Source organism: Acinonyx jubatus, chromosome F2 (genome assembly GCF_027475565.1).
Source record: "Acinonyx jubatus isolate Ajub_Pintada_27869175 chromosome F2, VMU_Ajub_asm_v1.0, whole genome shotgun sequence".
Lineage (NCBI taxonomy): Eukaryota > Metazoa > Chordata > Mammalia > Carnivora > Felidae > Acinonyx > Acinonyx jubatus.
Genome location: NC_069394.1, coordinates 9,185,501 through 9,208,713, shown reverse-complemented (window position 1 = coordinate 9,208,713; position 23,213 = coordinate 9,185,501). Strand labels below are relative to the sequence as shown.

The window sequence follows — 23,213 nt, the reverse complement described above, 5'->3', positions numbered from 1 at the left end:
TCGATCTATCTATCTATCTATATTTAATTTTTTTAAAAATCTCAGCTATACAGACTATTTTCCCAAAGGAAGAATGGCAACTAACACAATGATCTACAATTAGAGAATTAACTGTAGACTGTCACTTGGGAAACTACCTGAAATCCATGTTCCATGTTATTTTCTTTTGGTTCTAGCAGGCCTTAGACCTTAGAAGTTTTGATTAGCTTTTTGTGAATGAGGGCACAGTTTTTGCCTTTGATTACTTTTGGAACATGCCGTTCCTTGTGGATACCTAACACCATCAGAGGGCAGAATTTGAATCATTTTTCCCATTTATCTCCTTAAATATTATAAGATGATCCTGGCATGTATCTGCTTCGTGAACATTGAAGATCTTTTTCTAGGTTCTCCACAGCCTGTGAACCCCCCTAGACCTTACAAGCATAGCGAGCGGAGAAGAAGATCTCAGCGCTTAGCCACCTTGCCCATGCCTGATGATTCCATAGAAAAGGTTTCTCCGCCCTCTCCAGCCACTGATGCGAGCATGTTCTCCATCAGTTCTCAGAATCAGCAAGAGTCTTCAGTACCAGAGGGTAATGTATATTGATTTTGTATAAAACCAAACATAAAAGAGATGAAGATTATTAAAATATTAAGAAGTTACTACTTTTTCCTTCCATCTTTTAGACTTAAAAGCACTTTGTTTACAAATATTTATTGAGTGCCCTTAGGTCAGGCGAGATTTGACGCAGATAACGTTTTACTCCACATTGATACCTACCGAGCCCGTCGACCTCTGTTAATATTCTTTTACATCCTTTATCTTGTGTAGTGCCCGATGTTGCACATTTGCCACTCCAGAAGCTGGGACCCTGTCTCCCTCTTGACTTAAGTCGTGCCTCAGAAGTTTCGGCACCGCCCGCCCCAGAGCCCGTTTGTCCTCATGAATGTCCCAGGCCAGAAAAGGAAGACGCACAGATGCTTACGAATCCCTCTTCCAGAGCGATAGCTGATGGAAAAGGAGCTCCAACAGCATCAGGTAAAAAAAATAATAATAATAAAAATAAAGATTCATTTTATAAGGAGGTAGGCTTGCACTTAGAGGGCATAGACGCTCTGATGTTTGCTTCCGTGACTTAACATGTAATTCCTCTTCGTAGATGCTCTTATGTAACGTCTATGGGAGAGAGGGTTTCACTTTAAAGTTCTTTTGTGCAATCATTTACCATCAGCCTCCCTGGACTGACTTCCTGTTTTGTCATTTTAATCTACTTCCTTCTCCTTGCTTCTTTCTTATATCCTGTTTTTGTTTTTAATTAAAAATAGGAATTGTTAGAGCTGACTATAATGACATAAGTTCTTGGGTTTGAAGCCAGAAAATACCTAATGGGATCGGTATTCAGGTTTAAGGGTTTGAATAGAATTTAGCATTTAAGAAACACGTGGCTTAAATTTAACTGTATACCTTAAATATAACCTCCTATTTGCAGGCACACTCTCCGTAATTTAAATGTCCTTTGTTACGAAGTCATCTGGGGAGCCTAATGTGCAAAAGCAGCCAGTAACACATTTTGGGGACAGTTTTATGATTCTGTAACCTATGATATGGTTACATTATTTTATTTGGAAGTCTTACAAGATTTTAACCTCAACCAAAGAGTATATATGATTTAAAAAAGGCGAATACTAACTTCATATGTTCTTCTAGTAAATTACTAATTTGGAGATAGAGGGATGAAGGAAGTCGGAATTGAGCCAGTTCAGAGCTGGAGAAAAATGTAAGACTGTTTCTTGATCTGCAGCCCAGAGCATGAGGGCTGATTGTTTTAATAGCACCCGCCCTGGAGTCACTTTATCTACCAACTCATCAGATGAAGCAGAAAATAGAGCTTGCTCTTTCCTGGTGGTGGCGCGTATGAAAATAAAATGATTGAAGTAACTTACCTTTTAGATTACTGCCTTTACCTTCTTTCAAAGTAAAAATGTAATATTAAATACACAGTTTTCTGCAGTTTGATTTTATCAATAAAGATTGAAGTCATTTTGTTTCTGTATTTTGTTTAAAAATTCCAGTGCCCAAATGTGAAGATTTATAGGTTTTGAAACATTTGTCATTTCCCAAGTCCGATCCGTTGCCTTTTGACTTTTTTCCAAGCCCCTTCTATCCATAGGGTAATTTTTCTTTTCCCTTTTCCCACAAAATTCCTGAATTACCTTGACTCTCTGAGATATTTTTCCTGATGAAGGTCTTACACAGTTGGTTAATAATCCGGACTTTTTCGCGGTACTGAATATATGAAAAGTATGTTAAAGTTATAATCTATTTCCATTGGGGAAATTATTTTCAGATGTGCCTTTGACGATATTTGTATTTTCTTTAAACATATACATACATATTCTAATCGTAACGTGACTGAAACGTAGACCAATGTAAACAGCTATATAATAATGAAGAGTGATTTTAGATTACGTATCCTAAAATGTCAAAGTAGTGATGGCACATGAAGTGGAATCCTTGGTTGAAATGACTTTACTTCTAACCAGAGTGTTAGCCTCGTCTTTTGTTAGAATTTCTAGCTTATTTGCGGACTTACTTACTGCTAATTACGACTGGGTGTGGTTCTTGTTTCTCATAATAGTGTGTGGGGGGGGGGGAGGCATAATATTCTTCTCCTTTTTAAGACTTAGAGATAACTTGGAGAAAATCAAAGTAGTAGGACAGAATTCTGGAAAAGTGAATGGTAGAGAGGAGCTGAGATTTGCAAGACGACGAATTTGTAGATGCGTTGACGGGTGAGGATCTTCTGGGTGTGCCAACAGCTGGCAACCTTCATTGGTTAAATCGAGGAATCATGGCTTAAATGTTAATTACTGAAAGTCCGTTTATTAGAGGGTTGAACACAGTCACAGTATTCGAATGTGGCATGATGGGGGTTCTGATTTATTTCTGTTAACTTCTTGTAATTTTTTTATTTTTGGAGGAAGTAGTGAAATTCAGGTCGTATTCTAATTGGACGCCTTTTTATTAAAACTTTGTGAGCCTCTCTGACTTGCATTAACATTCTGAGTCATTGGCATGCTTTTATCTCTTACCAGTTTTGTTTCCTACCTTCTTTCCACTGTTTTGCAGTCTTGTTGGACTTCTGTAGTCTTTCATGTAGAATCACAGTGACAGCTGTTTTTGTTTCTGTCGTGTTTTGTTGTTTTTTTAATATATGCATGTGTGCTTGGTTGGTTGGTTTCCATCTTCATTAATAAAAGGAAATTTTGTTACTTCCATAGCAAGCGTTATTTACTCGAACTTGAGTCAAAGACTTTTCCTGGGGTGTTTTTGTCAGATTGAAACTCTTGGGTTGTTGAAGAGGAGGAGGATGTTAGTCATAAGCCGGGAAATAGTTGAGCAGACTTAGATGTTCATTATTCATGTGTCCGAGGTACACACACGGTTGAGTTTTGCAGTCCTGGTAAAGGATTCATGAGATTATGCAAATTATCACATACACCTGTTCTGAAAGGTTAAAACCTTTCACGGTAGAGATGAGGCGTTTGAGGCCATCCTTCTGCATTCTTTCACGGGCGAGCGTGCCCACGTTCTGTCTAGTCTGGGTTAAGAGTGCTAGTGCTGCCCACGTTACCAAAAAACACCAGCGGTACCGTGGTAAAAACTGATGCCTTTGTTCTCATTTTACTATTAGAGTGCTGTATGTAATGGAGCCGACCAGTTTTAGGTTAGGATGAGTCTTAGTTTTGTTGCCGTCTGGAAACGTTTGCTCATTTTCTCATTTATCTACCGAGTGTGTGTGTAGCAAATACTGAATTACTCCAGCCTCTTTAAGGAGTTCAAAGATGTTGAAGCTCAGTGGACGGAAGGGTGAGCCAGTAATTATCACAGAACCTCTGACGCGTAGGCCGCTTGCCTGTGCTGTGGTGCAGTGCTGGCACTTTAAATAGATGAGTTTTAGTCCAGTGCCTTACCTCGACTTTGCATTTACTCCGTAAGAGACTTGGGGTTTTTTAAGTGTTTTTCAGTTTCTTCGCTTGTTATTTGATTTGTTTATTTATTTCAGAATTGGGCAAAACAAAACTACAGCCAGGGACCCCACGATCTGCTTCTACTCCCACACCAAGTGTTCCCGGCCCCTATGGAGCCCGGGGTTTCCATGGAGAGGCTCAGGGATAGCCTCGTTTTCCAGCCAGAGCAATTACAGATACTCAGCCTCCTGGAAGGGGCTTGAGAAACCAGCGTGCGCCACCGGGTTTTCCGTTGTGTGCGAGCAGACACGGTTCAGAGACCTACCTCCCTGAAGGGCCCCGTCTGTTTCCATTGCTCATATTTTCGGCTTTTGTAGTCTGTGTTAGACTCTCCTGTCATATTTTGTTTGAAGAGAATGTTGTGTTGAAAAAAATTCAGCTTAAAAATCACACTTCAATAAATCGAAGGCCTCATTATTTGGCTCCCAAATTCCAGCACACGGGGAATCCAAGGATGAGGGAATGAACTTCTCATAAAACAGTTTCTTCTCTTGAATTCTAGAACAGATCAATCTTATTTGTCTATTTAGGTGTGTTTTTAGAAGTCCAGCCACCATTATTGCACGTATGAATATTTTAATATCTTTGCTTACATAAAATGTTGACATCCCTTTGTCAGCCCCTCAGTGTTACGTCTGAAATCGTATCAGTTGAGAAATCTAAAGGTTTAGGAACCGCTGGAACATGTGAAAAGTGTACGTAGACCTGATCCTGCGGGGAGCACTGTTGTGTTTTGCCGGCCTGTGTTCCCGTGTTCCAGTGTTCCAGAGTGTTCCGGAGCAGACGCGCCCAGCCAGTGCATTTGTCCTTCGAGTACCTGAGGGCTCCCATGCACGGCCCTAGGCGCACAGGCAGCCCAGGAAGCAGTTTTCCTTTGAATCACCCTTGATTCAGAGCTCGGGAGGGGGGAGACCTTCAAGGCAATAATCACGATCAAGTGCTGCTCCCGAGTATTGAGTTGAGAAGCTTGCGTGTGCCATCACTGAGGACTGGGAAAGCTTCTTTCTCACTCTCGGTCTTGTAAATGTCTTACTATTTTCAAGCAAAACGCATCAAACATGTAGACTTTTTACGGTGCGGTAATTAGTAGTTAATAAACAGTAATTATTTTTGTAAATTTTTTTTTTAAAGTTTATTCATTTTTGATAGAGAGGGAACAAACACAAGCAGGGGCAGGAACAGAGAAAGAGGGGGACACAGAATCCAAAGCAGACTCCAGGCTCTGAGCTGTCAGCACAGAGCCCGATGTGGGGCTCGAACCCACGAACTGTGAGATCATGATCTGAGCCAAAGTCGGATGCTCAACCGACCAAGCCACCCAGGTGCCCCAATAAACAGTAATTATTAAAGGAAGTGATGCATTTGTTCAGGAGTCTTGACAGTAAGGAAATTCAGTTGTATTTCTCTTTGTGCTGATGTTCCTTTCATTTTTTTTCTTGTGAAAGATTTTTTGTTTTTTTGTCACGGATACTATCAGTATTCTTACTTAATTTAAAACTTATTAGAGTCTTATTAACATTTACTTCAATTTGAGTGGTATTTTTGTATTTCTATTAAGTTTTTAAATTGTATAAAATATTTGAAGTAAGGTGCTAGCTTTTTTTTTTTTTGTTTTTGATTCTGTATTGGAATGTCTTGAAAAATCAGCAGCTTTGTAAATGGCGATGTTAAAGCATAATAGACCTAAATTGTATATTAAATGTACTTTAATATTTCTCTTAGATTAACCTCAGATACACATAAGATATTGGCATTGGAAATGATTGAGTATTGAGTTGAGAAGCTTGGTTAAATGTCGGTGTGTCAGCTATACCGTTATTGAGAGTACTGGTTGAAAAGATATTTTGGGATATTAGTTAATGGTACCCAAATCATTAAGGTTGAGTATTTTTAATGTGCACATAGGCCTCTGTGTTTTCCTTTTAGAGAAAGACCAAAAATGATTTGTAAAATAATTGTTTTGGCTTTTATCATTACCTAACAGCACATTCATGATGGAGTTCAAAGGTACTAGCTTAGTTTAGGCAACAGAAGTTAAATATCAGTTTAAAAATTTTAAACAGATTTGTTGAAAACCACTATCCTTTAATAAGAAGTTTAATTTTTCCTCTGGATGACCTAAAGAGCATTCGTGTCATAATTGTCGCAGAAGCAGAAATGTTCCACGGACCTACCACTTGGGTGCATTTCAGTCTCAGGATTGCCAAAGGCTGTGATGCCAGAAGAGATCTTTACTGATTGCTCAGTGCATTCATCTGTCTTTTTAAATGTTTGAACCCATGTTCGTGCTCTTTTTAAAAAGGATGTAGTCTTCAGTTATTACCCCACCACAGAGGAGAAACTGAAAAAACAAAAAAACAAAAAACACTGATTATTATTAGTCAAACACTGGTCTAAACATCTTATGGATTTTGACTCACATAATACTGATAATGATGTGAGATAGTCATTCCTATCTGGCGGAGAAGGAAACCGAAGCACAGACGAATTAAATGATATGCTCAAGGCCAAACAGTTAACAAATGGAGCCAAGATTTTAACGTGGGTAGTATGAAGAAACAAAAATCATCCTTCGTGTATCAGTTTTGGGGAGCGAGAAGTCCCACCTCTTTGTTACTAGTTCAGGCAATAAAATAACGTAGACCCTTAGGAGAAAAGAGTCTTAAGTAGACTTCTGTGAGCACTTGTAATGTAAACTATTGTCCCCTACTTTTAACCGCTTCTGACTAAACTTAACGTATTTTTCCCCTAAACCTGCAGGACTATCGAAAACAGAAAAAAAAGTGAAATTGGAAGAAAAAAGCTCAACAGCATTTGGTATGAACAGAAAGTAATCTTTAAGCAAAAGACTATAGATGGCTTGGCAGCGGGAGGACGTAGTCTGTCCCCTACTTTTTACCTGTTAGTGCTCCTTTAGGTGTCAGTGACCATCCGGGTTCGTATTTATCAGTGCTGTTCAGTTCCACATACGTATTTCTTAAACACATATTTTCATAGTATTATGTGTATTTTTTGTTGACGGCGTCGAAGGCTTCCTCTGAGAATTTTGTGTTTCTGAACATCTTTGTAGGATGGCTCTTTAAAAATAAGCCACCGTCTAATATTGTTGGGACTTAGGGCATGGATGGTAAATTAAGAGAGTCCTTTTTCTCAGACTTTCTTCTTTAACTGACCTTATAAAAATGTCAGTGAGTTTTCTGCTTTCTTTTCTGTCTTCTGTGCTATAATAATGAAACATTTTACAGTAATGGATGATAGTCTTAAATATTCTGTAGATTAGCCAGCTGGAGTTGGGTCCCTGAGAGTGGATTAAATATGTTTCATAAATTGTAGGCTACATCATTCTGATTTGGAACAGTAGTTGAGTATATGTGATGAGTCAGTTTTAAGTAGAATACCCTAGGATATTGCTTTCACATCCATTCCTTTTTTTTTTTAAAGTACACGTGAATGGGAAGAAGGGTATTTTAAACTTTGGGGGAAAAATCAGTTTAAGTAAGTTTTTGCTCTGTGTTCCTAGCCTTCATTGTACACACTGGGAAGTATTGGAAGACTGAAGGATTTACTTACGGATTGATCTAGTTTTTTATTTTTCCAAAGGAAAGAATTTCATTACATTCTTTTTAAAATCTGATATAATTTCTCGTTAAATTCTCTGTGGAAATGCTGAGTCTCCTCAGTCAAGGCTTTCTTAAATTATGGGATTTCTTTCTTGCCACATCAGGGAACTGAGTATATTACTCATTTAATATTTTAACTACTGTCTGTGTTAACTTCAAGGTGTCAGGAGTTGGGATTTCTCAACACTGCTAATGAAGACCCCCTCTTAGAGCCCAATAAGCTAATCAGGAGTTCCAGACCCATGACAGGAACAGTTTAATTGAATCCATCCACTGGGCAGGTGACTGGAATAGCTGATTAAAACATAAATGCTGCTTTTAGGTTAACCACAGAGCGACGACTCAAGATCAGTCACGATGGCTAACTTTGTCACTCCTGTCATGTAGGTAAGAGAAGAGAGAAGGATAAGGAAAGAAAAGAGAAGAAAGACAAAGATCACTACAAACCAAAACAGAAGAAGAAAAAGAAAAAGAAAAAGAAATCCAAGCAGCATGGTAAGTACGCTAAAATGGTGATTACTGTGTCTTAAAATTCTCAGATTCTGTCGCTTTTTCTGTGTTCTTCCACCAAAATGGAGATAGGACAAGATCCTCATGTTGTTGAGGACCTGGGAAGTCCCTGTAGATTGTCTTTGGCTTTTGCCAGTTTTGAAAATCTGTAACAGTGTTCACTGTAGTCTGTGAATTAGTCCATCTGTACACCAGTCATCACAGCCGATTAGAGATTCTCATTTCCGGCATTATGGGGGACTAGATACCCTTGTCAAGTATGCTTCAGTATACTGAAGGAATTATTTTCAGTCGAGAATTACAATCCCTAGAATTAGCTTTCAAAAGTGAGGATTAAATAAAGCCATTTGTAGAAACAGTTGAAAAAATGATTTTTATTATCAGTAGCCCGTCTAAAGGATATCTTCTTAATCCTGTACTTGAAGGCTGAAGGAAAATGATGACAAAGGAGGGTTTGAGATGTCGGAAGAAATGATAAGCAAAGAAAATGTAAATACGTGAATAAATCTGAACACTGATTATATAAGTCATTTTGAGTTGTGGGCAGAAACAACAAAATGTTAGGGAACAGAAATGAGTAGCAATAATAACAGCTTTTAAATTGAGAGGGGCATATGTGTATTTCAGTGTTTTAAAGGTCTTGTTTTGGAAGAGGAAAAGAAAGAAATGTATTGCTTGAAGACTCCCAACAGGTTAAATCTGCAGTGTAGAATTGCTAATATGAATACTAAAAGAATGGAAACATGGGGTATAATTTCCAGAGTAACAGTAAGAAAATGTAATGAAAAACCCATCCAAAGGAAGGTGATACAAAAAGAAAAGCATCAAAGAAGAAAAATACAAATTACAAAATAGAATAGTAGACATAAATCCAAATATATCCATAATTATAGTGAGAGAGATGATCATAATTGATTTAAAAAATCCAGTTAAAGGTTATTTTTAACAGACCAATCTAAATATAGGAATAGAGAGGACAGCAATGTTGGGGGTGGGGGGAAAGCATGGGAAAAAATGTGAGCAAATACAAACCCAGAGGAAGGTTGGAGTAGATACATTCATGTCAAAGAAAATAGTCATTAAAGGAAAAATCATTTCTAGAGATAGGCGACTATGTAATGGGAAATGTTCAATTCACTTTATATCTTTCTAGATGTAAAATTTCCACATTTTATTACTGAATAAATTCATCATATCTTTCGTAGTAATTAATGAACAAAACTCAAAAGTATTCTGTAAGGAAAAGAAAGGTGGTGGCAGCACAGGTGACCTCACAGTCCCTGTCAGGGACGCTGAACTCAGCAGCTGCAGAGCAGAAGGGTTTTCTCAGTCGCCAGCATGTAATTAAAGATGACTGCCGACAGCCTTGAGCAGATGTCGGCGCTCTCTAGAGATGGGGTGACGCAGACTACGCTTTCTGACTGCGGTAGAGTTAAGTCAGTGTTAAAATGATAACTAGAAAAACCTCGTATGTTTAGAAATCATGCCACACATTTTTAAATAATTCAGGGATCAGAGAATGGTATCAGAAGGAAGGTGAGATGTTAAGAACTTATGAGACGATGAAATTACATATCGAAACTTGAGAATGTGGTTAAGATGGCACTTTTAGAAGAATATGTATTGTCATAGATATTTTTATTAGAAAAGAAGGCTGAAAGTCAACTAAGCCTTTAGCTTAAGAAGTTAGACATGAGCAGGTTCAAAACAAGTACTAGTAAATAAACATTCGAGTAGAAATTAGTGAACTACAAATAAAATTCTAGAAAGAAATAAAAAAATGCCAAAATTAATTGATTACAAACTAATAGAATGAGCAAACCACTGGGAACACTGGTTGAGGAAGAAAGACAAAATGCACAAATAAGTGAGATTAGAAACCAAAGGGAATATAACTACAGATGTTCCAGACCTAAAACGAAGAAAATATAAACAACTTTATGCAGTGAACTTGAGAGGTGTCAACCTGAATAGTCCTCAAACCTGAAAAGAAATTTAATTAGTATTTTAAAATCTTGCCACAAAGAAAAAGCCCTGACCCAAAAAGTTTTGTTGCCAATTTTTACCAACTGTTAAAGGAATAGATTATTCCAAACTTACATAAATTATTTCAGAATTTAAAAAAAGAACATTCCTTTAGTAGGGAGAAAAGTGTCCCTCGAAAATCTATGTCTAACTCTCGGTCCTTGTACCTGTGAATGTGACTGTATTTAGAAGTAAGATCTCTGCCGATGTGATTAAGAATGAGATAGTCTGGGGGCGCCTGGGTGGCTCAGTCGGTTGAGCGTCCGACTTCGGCTCAGGTCATGATCTCACGGTCCGTGAGTTCGAGCCCCGCGTCAAGCTCTGTGCTGGCAGCTCAGAGCCTGGAGCCTTCTTCAGATTCTGTGTCTGCCTCTCTCTCTGGCCCTCCCCCGTTCATGCTGTGTCTCTCTCTGTCTCAAAAATAGATAAACATTAAAAAAAAAAAAAGAATGAGATAGTCTGGGGGGCTCCTGGGGGGCTCAGTCATTTAGGCGTCCGACTTCAGCTCAGGTCATGATCTCACGGTCGGTGGGTTCGAGCCCCCCCATTGGGCTCTGCGCTGACAGCTCAGAGCCTGAAACCTGCTTTGGATTCGGTGTCTCCCTCTCTCTCTGCCCCTCCCCCACTCACACTCTGTCTCTTTCTGTCTCTTGAAAATAAATAAATGTTAAAAAAAAAAGTAAAAAAAAATAAAAGAATGAGATCATCTGGGATTTGAGTGGATACTAGAGCCAATGAAAAGGAGGGGGAGATTTGGAACCCACAGGGGAGAAGGCTGTGTGAGGACACAGGCAGCGATCGGAGTGATGCTGTCCCAAGCCAGGGCACTCGAGCCACCAGACACCGCAAGAGGCAAGGAAGGATTTGCCCCTAGATACTTGTGAGGGAGAGGGCCCTGTTGACACCGAATTTTTGACTTCTGGCCCTCAGAACTATGACAGAATAAACTTCTGTTGTTCTGATCCACCAAGTTTGTGATAATTTGTTGGAGCAGCCCTAGGAAACTAATACAACTCCGAATTCATTTTAGATTATTTAAATAACTTGGCTCAAAATCAGAAGAGAACAGTATGGGAAAGCTCAGTTCTAGGCATTTCTCATTTGTGGACATAGATACAGAACTCACGAGCAAATGTTATGGAATTAAGTCCAGCAATGTATTAAAACCTATGACCACATAGGGTTGGAATGCACAGTTGGTTTGACATTAGAAAATCCATTGGTGAAATTCACCACAGTAACAGTTGAAGGACAACAAACATTACTGTCTTTCTATATGTAGAAAAACCATTTGATACATCCATGTGTCCTTACACTTAGCAAAAAAAGTTACGACTAGCTGATTATAAAACTTTATTTAGAAACATTAAAGAAGGACTAAATACATGGGAGATAATTCACGTTCATTGGTTAGTAGATTCAATATTGAGAACATGTCACTTCATGCTAAATAAATTTACAGGTCCAGTGCTGATTTTAAAACTTAACAGTGGTAAAGAGCCTAAAATAAAATAGCCAATCTTGAAGAAGAATGAAGAGAAGAATTACCATTTCACAATAGTTTAAGGCAGTGACGCATTGGGAAAGAATAGACGTGTTGATTAAGGGCAGGCTAATCCAAAACATGTACAAATATAAAACCTTGGTTTGTACAGAGCTGGCATTCTTAGATTAGATAAAGGGTGAGCATTTCAGTGATTGGTATGAGAACATTTTTACTCCCTAAAAATGAAATTGGACTGCTACTTAACACCGTACCCAGAAATCAGTTCCAGGATGATTAACGATGAAATGTGTGGAAGACAAAACTGTAAACCTTTGAAAGGCAGTATAGGAAAGCATCTTTATGATCTTTGAGTAGGGAAGGATTTCTAAACCAAAAGTGCTAATCTTAAAGAAAGGGGTTGAAAATTTGACTAGACTGAGATTGGCGGGTTACACTTGAGAGGGGTCCAGCGACAACCAGATAAAGCAGAAGAAAGGATCCATGAACTCAAAGACAGAGCAGCAGAACTCATCCAGTCAGAGCAGCAAAAAGAAAAAATGAAAACAAGTTACAATAGATTAAGGGGCTATGGGACAACATCAAATGGACTAACCTTTACCTTATGGGGGTCCCAAAAGGTGAAAAGATAATTCATGCAAATGGAAATCAGAAGAAAGCTGGAGTAGTTATATTCCTATCAGACAAAATAGACTTGAAAACAGGCAGTAATAAGAGGCAAAGATAGGTGCCACATAGTGATAAAGGGGTCAGTCCAACAGAAGGATACGAAATTCATACATACTTATGCACCCTACATAGGAGCACCTAAATACAGAAGGCAACTATTGCCAGATCTAAAGGGAGAAGTACACAGCAATACAATAATAGTAGGGTATTTTTAACATTCCACTTCTATCAATGGATAGATCATCCAGACTGAAAATCAACAAGGAAACCACCTTAAATGACATGTTAGATCAGATGGACTTAACAGATATATTAGAACATTCTGTCCCAAAGGAGCAGATAACAAATTCTTCTCAAGTGAACGTGGAACATTTTCCAGGTTAGATTATATGTTAGGCCACAAAAGAAATCTTAATAAATTTAAGGGGATTTAAATCCTATCAAGCATCTTTTCTGATCACGATAAATAGTATGAAACTAGAAATTAATTAAATGGAGAAAACTGGGAACTTCACAAATATGTGGAGATTAGACTACATACTCCTGAACAATCAGGGAGTCAAAGAAGAAATCAAAAGAGAAATAAAATGCCTCAAGACAAATGAAAATGAAAATACGCCAAAATTTGTGAGCTATAGCAAAAACAATTAAAAAAAATATTTTTTAATGTTTATTTATTTTTGAGAGAGAGAGCATGAGCAGGGGAGGGGCAGAGAGAGAGGGAGACACAGAATCTGAGGCAGGCTCCAAGCTGTCAGCATGGAGCCCGATGCGGGGCTTGAACTCATGAACCGTGAGATCATGACCTGAGCTGAAGTCTGACGCTTAGCTGACTGAGCCACCCAGGCACCCCACAAAAACAGTTGTAAGACAGGAGTTCCTAGGGATAAATGCTTACTTCAAGAAACAAGAAAAGTCTCAACCTAACTATTCATCTCAAGGAAATAGAAATAGCAGAAGAAACAAAGCCCAAATGTAGTAGAAGGAAGGAAATAATAAAGATTAGAGCAGAAATCAGTGAAATAGAGACTAAAAAGACAGTAGACAAAATCAGCAAAACTAAGATACTGGTACTTTGAAAAAGCGAACAAAATTGATAAGCCTTTAACTAGATTTACCAGGAAAAGAGCAGAATCAAATAAATAGAATGGAACAGGAGATGTTACAACTGATGTCATGTATTTAAAGATTTGTCAGGCACTATTGTGAGCAATTATATGCCAACACATTGGACCACTTGGAAGAAATGGATAAATTCCTAGAATCATACTAACTACCAGCACTAAATAAAATGAAATAGAAAATCTCAATCGACCGATTACTAGTAAGGAGATTGAATCGTAATCAAAAACCTCCCAACAGAGAGAAGTCCAGGCCTCACTGGTGAATTCTACCAGGTATTAAAAGAAGAATTAATACGAGACTCTTCTCTCAAAGTCTTGCAAACTCTTCCAAAACACAGAAGAGGAGGAAACTCTTTCAGACTTCTTTTGTGAGGCCAGCATTACCCTGGTGGTACCAAAAGCAGATAAGGACACTTTAAGAAAATTATAGGCCAGTATCCCTGAGGAACACTAACGCAGAAATCATCAACAAAATGTTACCAAAGCAAACTCAGTAATCTACTAAGTGGATCAGACACCATGATCAAGTGGGATTTATTCTAAGGATACAAAAATGGTTCAACATCTGCAAATAAGTCGGTGTGATATGCTACATTTACCAAATAAAGGATGAAAATCATATCATCTCAATAGATGAGGAAAAAGCACTTGACAATATTCAGTATTTGTTTATGATAAAAATGCCCAACAAAGCAGTACTATATATAGAAAACTCTAAAGACTCCATCAAAAAACTATTAGAACTAGTAAGCAAATTTAGCAGATTTGCAGGATACAAATCAGTATACAAAAATCTTGCATTTCTGTACGATAACAACAAACCACCTGAAAGAAATGAAGAAAACAATCTTATTTACAACTGTATCAAAAAGAATAAAGTACTTAGAAATAAACTTAACCAAGGAAGTGAAAGACCTGTGTATTTAAAAAAAAACAACAACAAAACTATGAGATGTTAATGAAAGAAATTGAAGAAGATGCAAGTAAATGGAAAGATATTCTGTGCTTGTGACCTAGAAGAATCAGTATTGTTAAAATACCCATACTACCCCAAACAATCTACAGATTCATTGCAATCCCCATCAACATTCCAAGGGCATTTTTCAGAGAAGTGGAATAAATAATCCTAACGTTTGTGTGGAACCACAAAAAAAGCCAAGTAGCCAAAGCAACCTTGAGAAAGAACAAAGCTGGGGGCATTGGACTCCGACTTCAAACTGTACTACAAAGCTACAGTAAATAAAACAGCATGTAGCATAAAAACGTACACCTAAATTAATGGAAGATATATAGCCCAGAGGTAAAATCTCACATATATGGTCAACTTATGACCGTGGAGTCAAGAATATACAACAGGGAAAGGGCAGTTTCTTCAATAAGTAGCACTGGGAATACCGGACAGCTACATGCATGAAAATGAAACTTGACCACTATCTTCTACCAAACACAAAAATTAACTGAAGGTGGATTAAAGACGTGAACATAAGCCTTGAGACCATAAAACTCCTAGAAGAAAACATAGGTGGTAATCTCCTTGCCATAGGTCTTGGTGATGAGTTCTTAAATCTGCTACCAAAAGCAAAAGCAACAAAAGCAAACGTAACTGAGCAAAAATAACATCCTGCTAAAAAGCTTCTTCACTGCAAAGGAAACCGTCAACAAAATGAAAAGGCAGCCTACTGAATAGGAGAAAATATTTGTAAATCATACATCTATTAAGGGGCTCATATCCACAATATATAGAAAACTCGTGCAACTCAATAGCAGAAATACAATTCAATTAAAAAAAAAATGGGCAGTAGATCTAAACAGACATTTTTCCAAAGACATACAGATAGATAGATGGCCAAAAAAGGTGCATGAAAAGATGCTCAACATCGTTAATCGTAACAAAGATGCAAATCAAAACCACAATGAGCTATCACCTCACACCTGTTAGAATGGCTGTTGTCAAAAGACAAAAACACAAGCAAACAAAAAAAAAAAACAAGTGTTAGTTTGAATGTGGAGAGAAGGGAACTCTTGTGTACTATTGGTGGGAATGTGAATTGGTGCAGCCACTGTGGAAAACAGTGTGGAGGTTCATGAAAACATTAAAAAGAGCATTACCGTGTCTAGCAATTCTACCATGGGCTCTTTGTCCAAAGAAAACAAAAACACTAACTTGGAGAGATATTTGCACCCCCGTATTCATTGTAGCATTATTCACAATAGCGAAGATATGGAAACAACCTAAGTGTCCATTGATGGATGAATGGTTACAGAAATTGTGGTGTATACACACACACACAAGTCAGTCCTTAGGAAAAGAAGGAAATCTTGCCTTTTGTAAGAACGTGATGGACGTTGAGGGCTCATGCTACATGAAGTAAGTCAGAGAAAGACAAATACCACATCCTCTCATTTGTATGTGGAATCTTAAAAAACAAAAAACCAAAAAGGAACAGCATATAGATATGGAGAACAGATTATTGGTTGTCAAAAGCAGGGGACGGGGATGGGGAAATGGGTGGGGATATCAAAAGATAAAGGGAAAAAAATTAAAAGAAATTCCCTTACAGAGAACAAAAGGAAAACCTTAAATAGAGTGAAAAGACAACACAAGCCATGAGAAAATACTGCACCACCTATATACCTGACACAGGATTCGAATCTATTTTCAAACTTACAAGTGAAAAATAGAAAAATATCCAGTGTGAATATGGGCAAAGATGTTAGTAGGTACTTCACAGAATTGAAAATCTTAAAATGATAACATGAATATGTAACATGACGCCCAATCTTATGAGAAGCTGGGTTCGTGTAATTTTGAGAACCCAGTGGACTCTCTTTCCCAGCTGCTAGACAGGCGAAAATTACAAGGTGGGCGTGTCAGATGTCGCTGAAGCAGTGGAGACCACCGTCCAACCCCTGTGGAAAACGGTCGGCCGTCGGCGGGTTGTGCCTGCCACGTACCTACAGTGCCTCACTAAGCTCACGGGACCCATCAGGAGGCATTTACAAGAATGTCCATATCTGCACTGGCATCGGCCCAGGTGTCCATCAGAAGTCACACATCCATTCCTTGGAATCCATATCACTTTGTAAGTAAATGAATTATATCCACAGGAATCCCAGGAACAAAATGATGAGCTAAAAATCAAGTCATTGAAGAAGAAGACGTGTGATATTTTATTTACGGAAAGATCAAAAAGTTGTAACATGAAACTGTGATAGAGATGCAAAATAGTGAGAGCATATGGTAGCAAAAAGTAGCAGAAGCATAAAGAAAAGCAAGAACATGGGAAACTTTCCAATGGTGTTGTATGGAAACCAATTTGACAATAAATTTCATATTTAAAAAAAAAAGAAAAGAAAAGCAAGAGAATGGTGAGCAGAAATTCAGGACCTTGGTAACCTCTGGGGTGGGGAAGGGAATTCATCAGTTCAAATCGGAAAATGGTACCAACGGGAACTTCAGAAGTGATGATAATATTCTCTTAAACTGCATGATGGGCACCCAAGTATTTTGTGTGATTGATATGCTTTATGTCCTACCTGGGTTTTTTTCGTATTTATGAAACACTTTTTTTTTTTTTCATTTTTATTTATTTTTGAGAGACAGAGCACAAGTGGGGGGGAGGGTCAGAGAGAGAAGGAGACAGAATCCAAAGCAGGCTCCAGGCTCCGAGCTGTCAGCACAGAGCCCGACGCGGGGCTCGAACTCACAAACCGTGAGATCATGACCTGAGCCGAAGTCGGACATTTAACTGACTGAGCCACCCAGGCGCCCCTATGAAACACTTTTAGAAACCAGTTTTAAAAACTGTAAAGCCAACTGGGAAATTTCAGAGTGACTCATTGATGGTAAATTCTTCAGACTTTTAACTCTGTGAAGTTTCTGCATTCTCTATCTCTAAAGCTGCCAGAGTAAATACGAAGACATAGGATGAAACAGAATTGAAAAGCTTTTTGGAACCACTTTCCAGAGAGTGTCTCAAACATGTCCGGGCCTTCCTGTGCCTACCTTGCCCCTTGTCCCTTCTCCCCTCACCCCACCCCTTCACGTAGAGCTCTGTGGGGCCTAGACTCCAGAGAACCTTAAAGTCAGGAAATTCTGGCACTTCAGAAACAAAAACCAGTAAGCACAAACCCATTTGATTCAGGATTACCCTCCCGGGAGGATGAATCCTAATGTAGGCGTGAGAGAAGCTTCAGACTGCAGGTAAAATGGCCAGGGGAACTCCCAAGTGACCAGAGGCTGTGGGGATTTGGTGGCCTTAGGTACTGCTGTGGGGACAGGAAGTGCCCAGGGCCGGAAGAGCCGGCTGTTCAAGTCCCTGTGTGCCATGTCAGCAACAGGTCTATCCCAGGACTCGCTGGCAGACACACAATCCTAATAGGCTAGCCTCCCGAGAAAGTGGGGGAAAGATAACAGGGAGGGGCTGGCAGGGAACAAGTGAGGAGTGGGCCTCCCTTAGCTACGAAGTGAGAGAGCATTTATGAGGATGCAGGGAGTGGTGGTCTGGAGGAAAGGAGGCTGATCAGGATTAGTAAGACTTGGAGAAAAAATTGGACATTTGTACCACTGAGTCGTGTTCCGCTAACCCTAGTTTTAAAGAGCCATTAAAAAGTAATCTTGGAAAACACGTTAATATATTTTTATTTTTTAATTAAAAAGAAAAGAACTTTATTTTTTTTTTACATATTAAAATCGGACCGATAGGGGCACCTGGGTGGCTCAGTCGGTTAAGCGTCCGATTTCGGCTCAGGTCATGATCTCACGGTCTGTGAGTTCGAGCCCCGCGTCGAGCCCCGCGTCGGGCTCTGTGCTGACGGCTCGGAGCCTGCTTCGGATCCTGTGTCTCCCTCTCTCTCTGCCCCTCCCCCACTTGTGCTATGTCTCTCTCTATCAAAAATAAATAAATGTATAAAAAAATTTTTTTAGTAAGTAAAATCAGACCTATAAATGAAAATCTTAACTTTGTAGATGGAATCCTGGCAAATACTTAAAGATGCACAGAAGCTGTGCTCTTTATGCACTTTATACTCAGCAGGTGCAGTGCTGGATAATCACCGGCATCCTTGCAATTGATGATCACTTTGACAGTTTATTCTGGGCTATTTATATTCATCTTGGATGTGACACTCCTCTCCACATCAAATTAGGAGGGTAGTCTTTAAGCTAGAAATGGGGGGTTTCAAATAATTTTAAAGGCATCTTAATTTTAAAACATTCACATTATTTTTCCGGGGCACCTGGATGGCCCAGTCAGTAGAGCATGTGACTCTTGATCTCAGGGTCATGGGGGGAGTTCAAGCCCCACTTTGGGCATGGAGCCAACATCAAAAACAGAAACATTATTCCTACTTGAGGTTCCTAATACGATACGTATTTTAATCTACAGTTACTACCACCAGGGAGTTTTGAAAATTCATCCTTAACACTGAGTGTTATTTTGCATATCCTGCCGGTGCTTATTATGTAGATGATACAAGCAGTTCACATTCGGTGCTTTGTTTCCTCTTCACATCCACTAACTCTAAATTTAGTGGGGCCTCTTCTCCCCATCTTATAAACCGTGAGCCGAGACAGAGCGTCGCCCAAGCCCACGTGGCTAGTAAGTGGTGAAAGGCAGATTCAAACCCAGGCCGTGTGGCTTCGTTCTCAAGTTGGACTTTAACCATCATGCTCTGTTGTTACGCTACTTCCTGTGCCTTCGAGAGTGTTTGGCAGGTGGCGCGGCCTTCCCTCTAGCAAGCGTTGGCCGGTCTTCGCTGGCATAGTAAGTTCTCTCGGTTGTCCGTATGAGCAGCCACCATGTTGGGATTTAAGAGTGACGTCTTTGCCAGTTTTTACCTTTGTCACTGTGAGCCACGGTCGCTTCATCTCTTTGTCATATATCTGTAAGTACGAGAGAACCGAAGGCACACAGAGAGTGAAAAGAACGAGAGTGAGAAATGCCAGGAGAGTCCAGAACACTACGTAGAGAAAGCAAAGACTCCCTCCCAGGAGCTTATAAGCAAGCCTGTCAGTAGAGACAAAGAGGGATAAGAAGCATGCGCGGCTCTCTACTGGGAAGGTAGCAGTGACACAAAGTAAGTTCTGTGTATAGTGTAGAGAAGCCCCGGTGGTCGAGGAAGGGGCTTTATGTGGAGGACTACAGCTGATCTGACCTTGAAGCCAGAGGTAGCCTTTAGTCACGGTAGCCAGTGGGGACTAGAATGCAAGGTGCAGGTGTGGTGTAGACTGCCGAGTTTTGTTTAGCTGCTAATCCCACGCGGAGGGATGGTATGTCAGCGTGCCTTCTTTTTAACACCAAATTGAGATTTCTCCCGTTATTTTTACACTCCGGTGTAGAAAGTAGACTCTGCTTCTACTTTTAGTCGGCTGAGAGAGCACTAGGGTCGGTGAAAGGGCAGCTTTCAAAGGTGAGCATTGGGTTCAGTTCCTCGCCGTGACATCGATAGCTCACGTGACCTTTGGCGAGTTATGTTAACGCTATAAACGTCAGTTTCCTCGCTTCGGAAATGGTAATAACAGTGCCTACCGTGTGGTTTCATTTTTAGGATTCAGTAAGGTAATCGTTGTAAAGTACTTAACACAGTGCCAGCTGGCGTTCAGCAGACGGCCTTTTCACGCCTGTGTCTGAGTCATGGCATTGGGTAAGCCGTGTCGAGTCGCCGGGAGGCCGTGAGAGAGGTACAGGAACGCCGCGCCACTCCGAGACCGCTTTGCAGTCTGACAGCGGTATCCGGGAGTGTCCCCACTCCTGACCTGCTGGGGGTGAGGCCCAGGCGTCAGCTTTAACAAGCTTTCCAGTTTGTGTATACGGTAAACGTCGAAGTCCCCTGGTAACACTTTTTGGTTGAGCGTAAGGCTCGGTAGTCAGAGTCAGGTTTGAAGGCTGGCTTTGCTGCGGAGAGAGATGTCCTCTTCGGCAGTTTAATTTACGTAACCTTTTCTGCCTCTGCTCTTCCGCTTGTAAAATGGCACCAAGCCTGCTTAGCTCCCTTGTCGGATGGCTGTGAGGACTGAGACATTTAATATACCCGAAGCACTTGGAATCATGTTTGGCACACCAGGGTGCCCAAAGAATGCGGCTGTGCTGTAGTATTTATGGTGACCGCTCTATTACTGTCCGACTGCTGCTGTCACGGAAGTCTATGTATCGGTGACATAAAACAACACGAATTTATTAAAGTTCTCTGAAGGTCAGAAGTCCATAATGGGCCTCGGGGGAACTACATTCCTTTCGGGAGGCTCTCAGGGAGAAGCCATTTACTTGCCCTTCCCAGATGCCCGGGGGCTGCTGCATGTGTTGGCTCATGCCCCCCTGCCATCTTCAAAGCCAGCAACGGGCCACTCAAGTCTTTCTCACTTCACGTCGCTGCGACACTGACTCTTCCGCCTTTCTCTTGCACCTTAGGGACTCTTCTGACTGCATCGGGCCCACTCCGATGATCCGGGGTAATCTCCCTATTTTGAGGTCTGATAAGCAGCCTCAGTTCCCCTTTGCGCCAGAGCCCCGCACACTCACAGGTTGTGGGGATTAGGACGTGCACGTCTTGGGGACAATTATTTTGCTGACCACAACCACCAATGTCACTTGGATGCACACAGTGCACACCAGCATTGGTGCTGCCCTTCTCCTGGAGCTTGCTTTCCTACCCTCGACCTTTCCTCCACCTCTTCCGCTCTGTTCTCCCTCTTTTTAGTCCTTAACCTGCCTCCGGTGACCTTTGCCTCACTCATACTCAGTTGAGGAAATAGCAGCCACCAGATGAGAACTTGCTCATCTGACCCACAACTGTGCACTTAGCTGCTTGTATCCATTTTCTCCTCCTTTGCCTCTACTAAGAGGGAGGCAGTGTCTGTCTTCAGTTCTTAAAATCCTGGCACTTGTCACCCTGCCTCTCCTCATTTTTAGATTTTTGAGACAATGTACAGGGTCTCCCATCTTTAAAAAGCCCTCCTCGGAACCCACATTCCTTCTCCGGTTCCTCCACCTCTCTCTTACTCGTCAGCCCCATCTCCGAACCCTGCTTTCACACTTGGCAGTTGAAGCAGAAGCCTGGAGATCACCCTCTGACCCTGTGTCAGCCCCTCCCCTGCAGTCCCCGGATCCCAGCATCTGCCTGTCCGACTCCACGCCCTCCTCCTTCCTCCCCTGCCGGGCCCTGGTGCCTCCGCCCGTGCCTCCCTGCGCCGTCTCTCACTGCACAGCTCCAGTGGGATTTCAGAGCCAGAACCGGACTTGTGTCACGCCCTTTTTGCTGCATTTCGGGCAGAACGCAAAACGAAAAACATGTTTAACCTGACCTGCTCCCGCCACTCTAGCCTCGTTTCTCCCTCCCCCCTTCACTGCGAGGCAGCCACAGTCTCACAGGTTGTCACTTGTCAGACGTGCCAGGTGGTCGTCTGCCTCAGAACCTCCTTGTCTGCAGGACTCACGCTAAGTTGAGGAAGACAGGACTGGCATTAATTTCATTCAGAGGTTTTCTGCTGAAAAATTTATCAATGGATTGAATTGTCAGTGTAATAATTGACATGCTACCTACTAGGAGCACCTCTTTACAAATTGCAAAAAAAAAAAAAAAAAAAAAGTCGATTTTCCATCTTGCACCTCTTACTACAGACATAGCCTTGATTATAATGGAGAGAAACTGTAGAGATAATCCTTTTTCACTTCTGGACCGGTTAACAAGACTTCATTGGTACCAGCTAGAACACGGTGCTCCCTGGTATGCAAATACTGCCCCGGGTGTATTTCCCAGGTGTTCTTGCCAAACCCGGTTTATCAGATACACAGTGATCTAGCCGTTCCTGGGTAAGGAGAGAAAGAGGTGACATGGTTATCTTGTGTCTTGTAAAACATGGCTCTCTCGTTATTTTTATAGTGATTCTTCTTGATTACCTGACACTTTATTAATATTTCTTTATGTATCTTATGTTGCAGACTATTCAGACTATGAAGACAGTTCTCTAGAATTTCTGGAAAGGTGCTCTTCTCCACTAACTCGATCTTCTGGGAGTTCTCTGGCTCTGCGAAGCATGTTTACGGAGAAAAATACAACATATCAGTACCCAAGGGCAATTTTGTCAGTTGATCTTAGTGGTGAAAGTATGTGTAACTATGTAATGCTTAAAACAAGTCTTAAGATCCTTAAATGTGGAACTGAGATAACAACATACTTTATTAAGGGCTTACGTGAGCAGGGCACGCCGTTTCAAAAGTTCTTCCGTAAACTAATAAGAAAATCTCAGCATTAGAAATTTGAACTACTTTTTAAACTCCTGTAAAGTAAAATTGGCTTCTGTAATTAATTGAAGGGCAGATGGTAAAGAAACTCTTAGTGTCCACCATGTACTGGTCATAGGTATTTGCACATACATACTGGGAATCTGCTGGGTTTCCCCGAAAGCCCGGTCCTGACCGCGGGGTTGTTATCTTACCTTCCAGTGCTCTCAGCAGTCCAAGGGGAGCCTCTCCCGCTGGAGACCCTGACGGCAGTGGCTTGAGGACGACAGTCAGGGAACGAAGGATAAGGGACAGGGTCTTGGTCTTGGGATGGTTGTGGCTGAGCTCACTTCCTGTCTTTTCCTTTCTGCTGAGGGCCCAGCGTGGTTGGTGCCGTGCTTCCTTTTGCACTGCTGCCTCCTGCTTAACCCCCAGGCCTGACTGCTGTCGAGCCCACTACGGAGAGTAGCATCTTCTCCCTTTTCTCCTAAAACAGGCGCCCAGCACTTTAGAGATGTATAGTCTT

The 23,213-nt window shown here is 40.8% G+C and overlaps 1 protein-coding gene across 11 annotated transcripts in view; it reads left to right on the top strand.

Moving 5' to 3' along the window:
- The window catches only part of PHF20L1 (PHD finger protein 20 like 1), an 85,935-nt gene that overhangs the window by 41,161 nt on the left and 21,561 nt on the right, over positions 1 to 23,213 (top strand). For 8 of the 11 annotated variants that reach the window (XM_053208441.1, XM_053208440.1, XM_053208446.1 and 5 more), the window contains 5 exons: positions 387 to 575; positions 815 to 1,021; positions 6,775 to 6,831; positions 8,022 to 8,129; positions 22,406 to 22,570. In XM_053208441.1, the coding sequence (XP_053064416.1) occupies positions 387 to 575; positions 815 to 1,021; positions 6,775 to 6,831; positions 8,022 to 8,129; positions 22,406 to 22,570 (726 nt within the window). The remainder of the gene's footprint in view (positions 1 to 386; positions 576 to 814; positions 1,022 to 6,774; positions 6,832 to 8,021; positions 8,130 to 22,405; positions 22,571 to 23,213) is intronic. The other 3 variants (XM_053208444.1, XM_053208447.1, XM_053208448.1) reach the window with 3 other exon arrangements.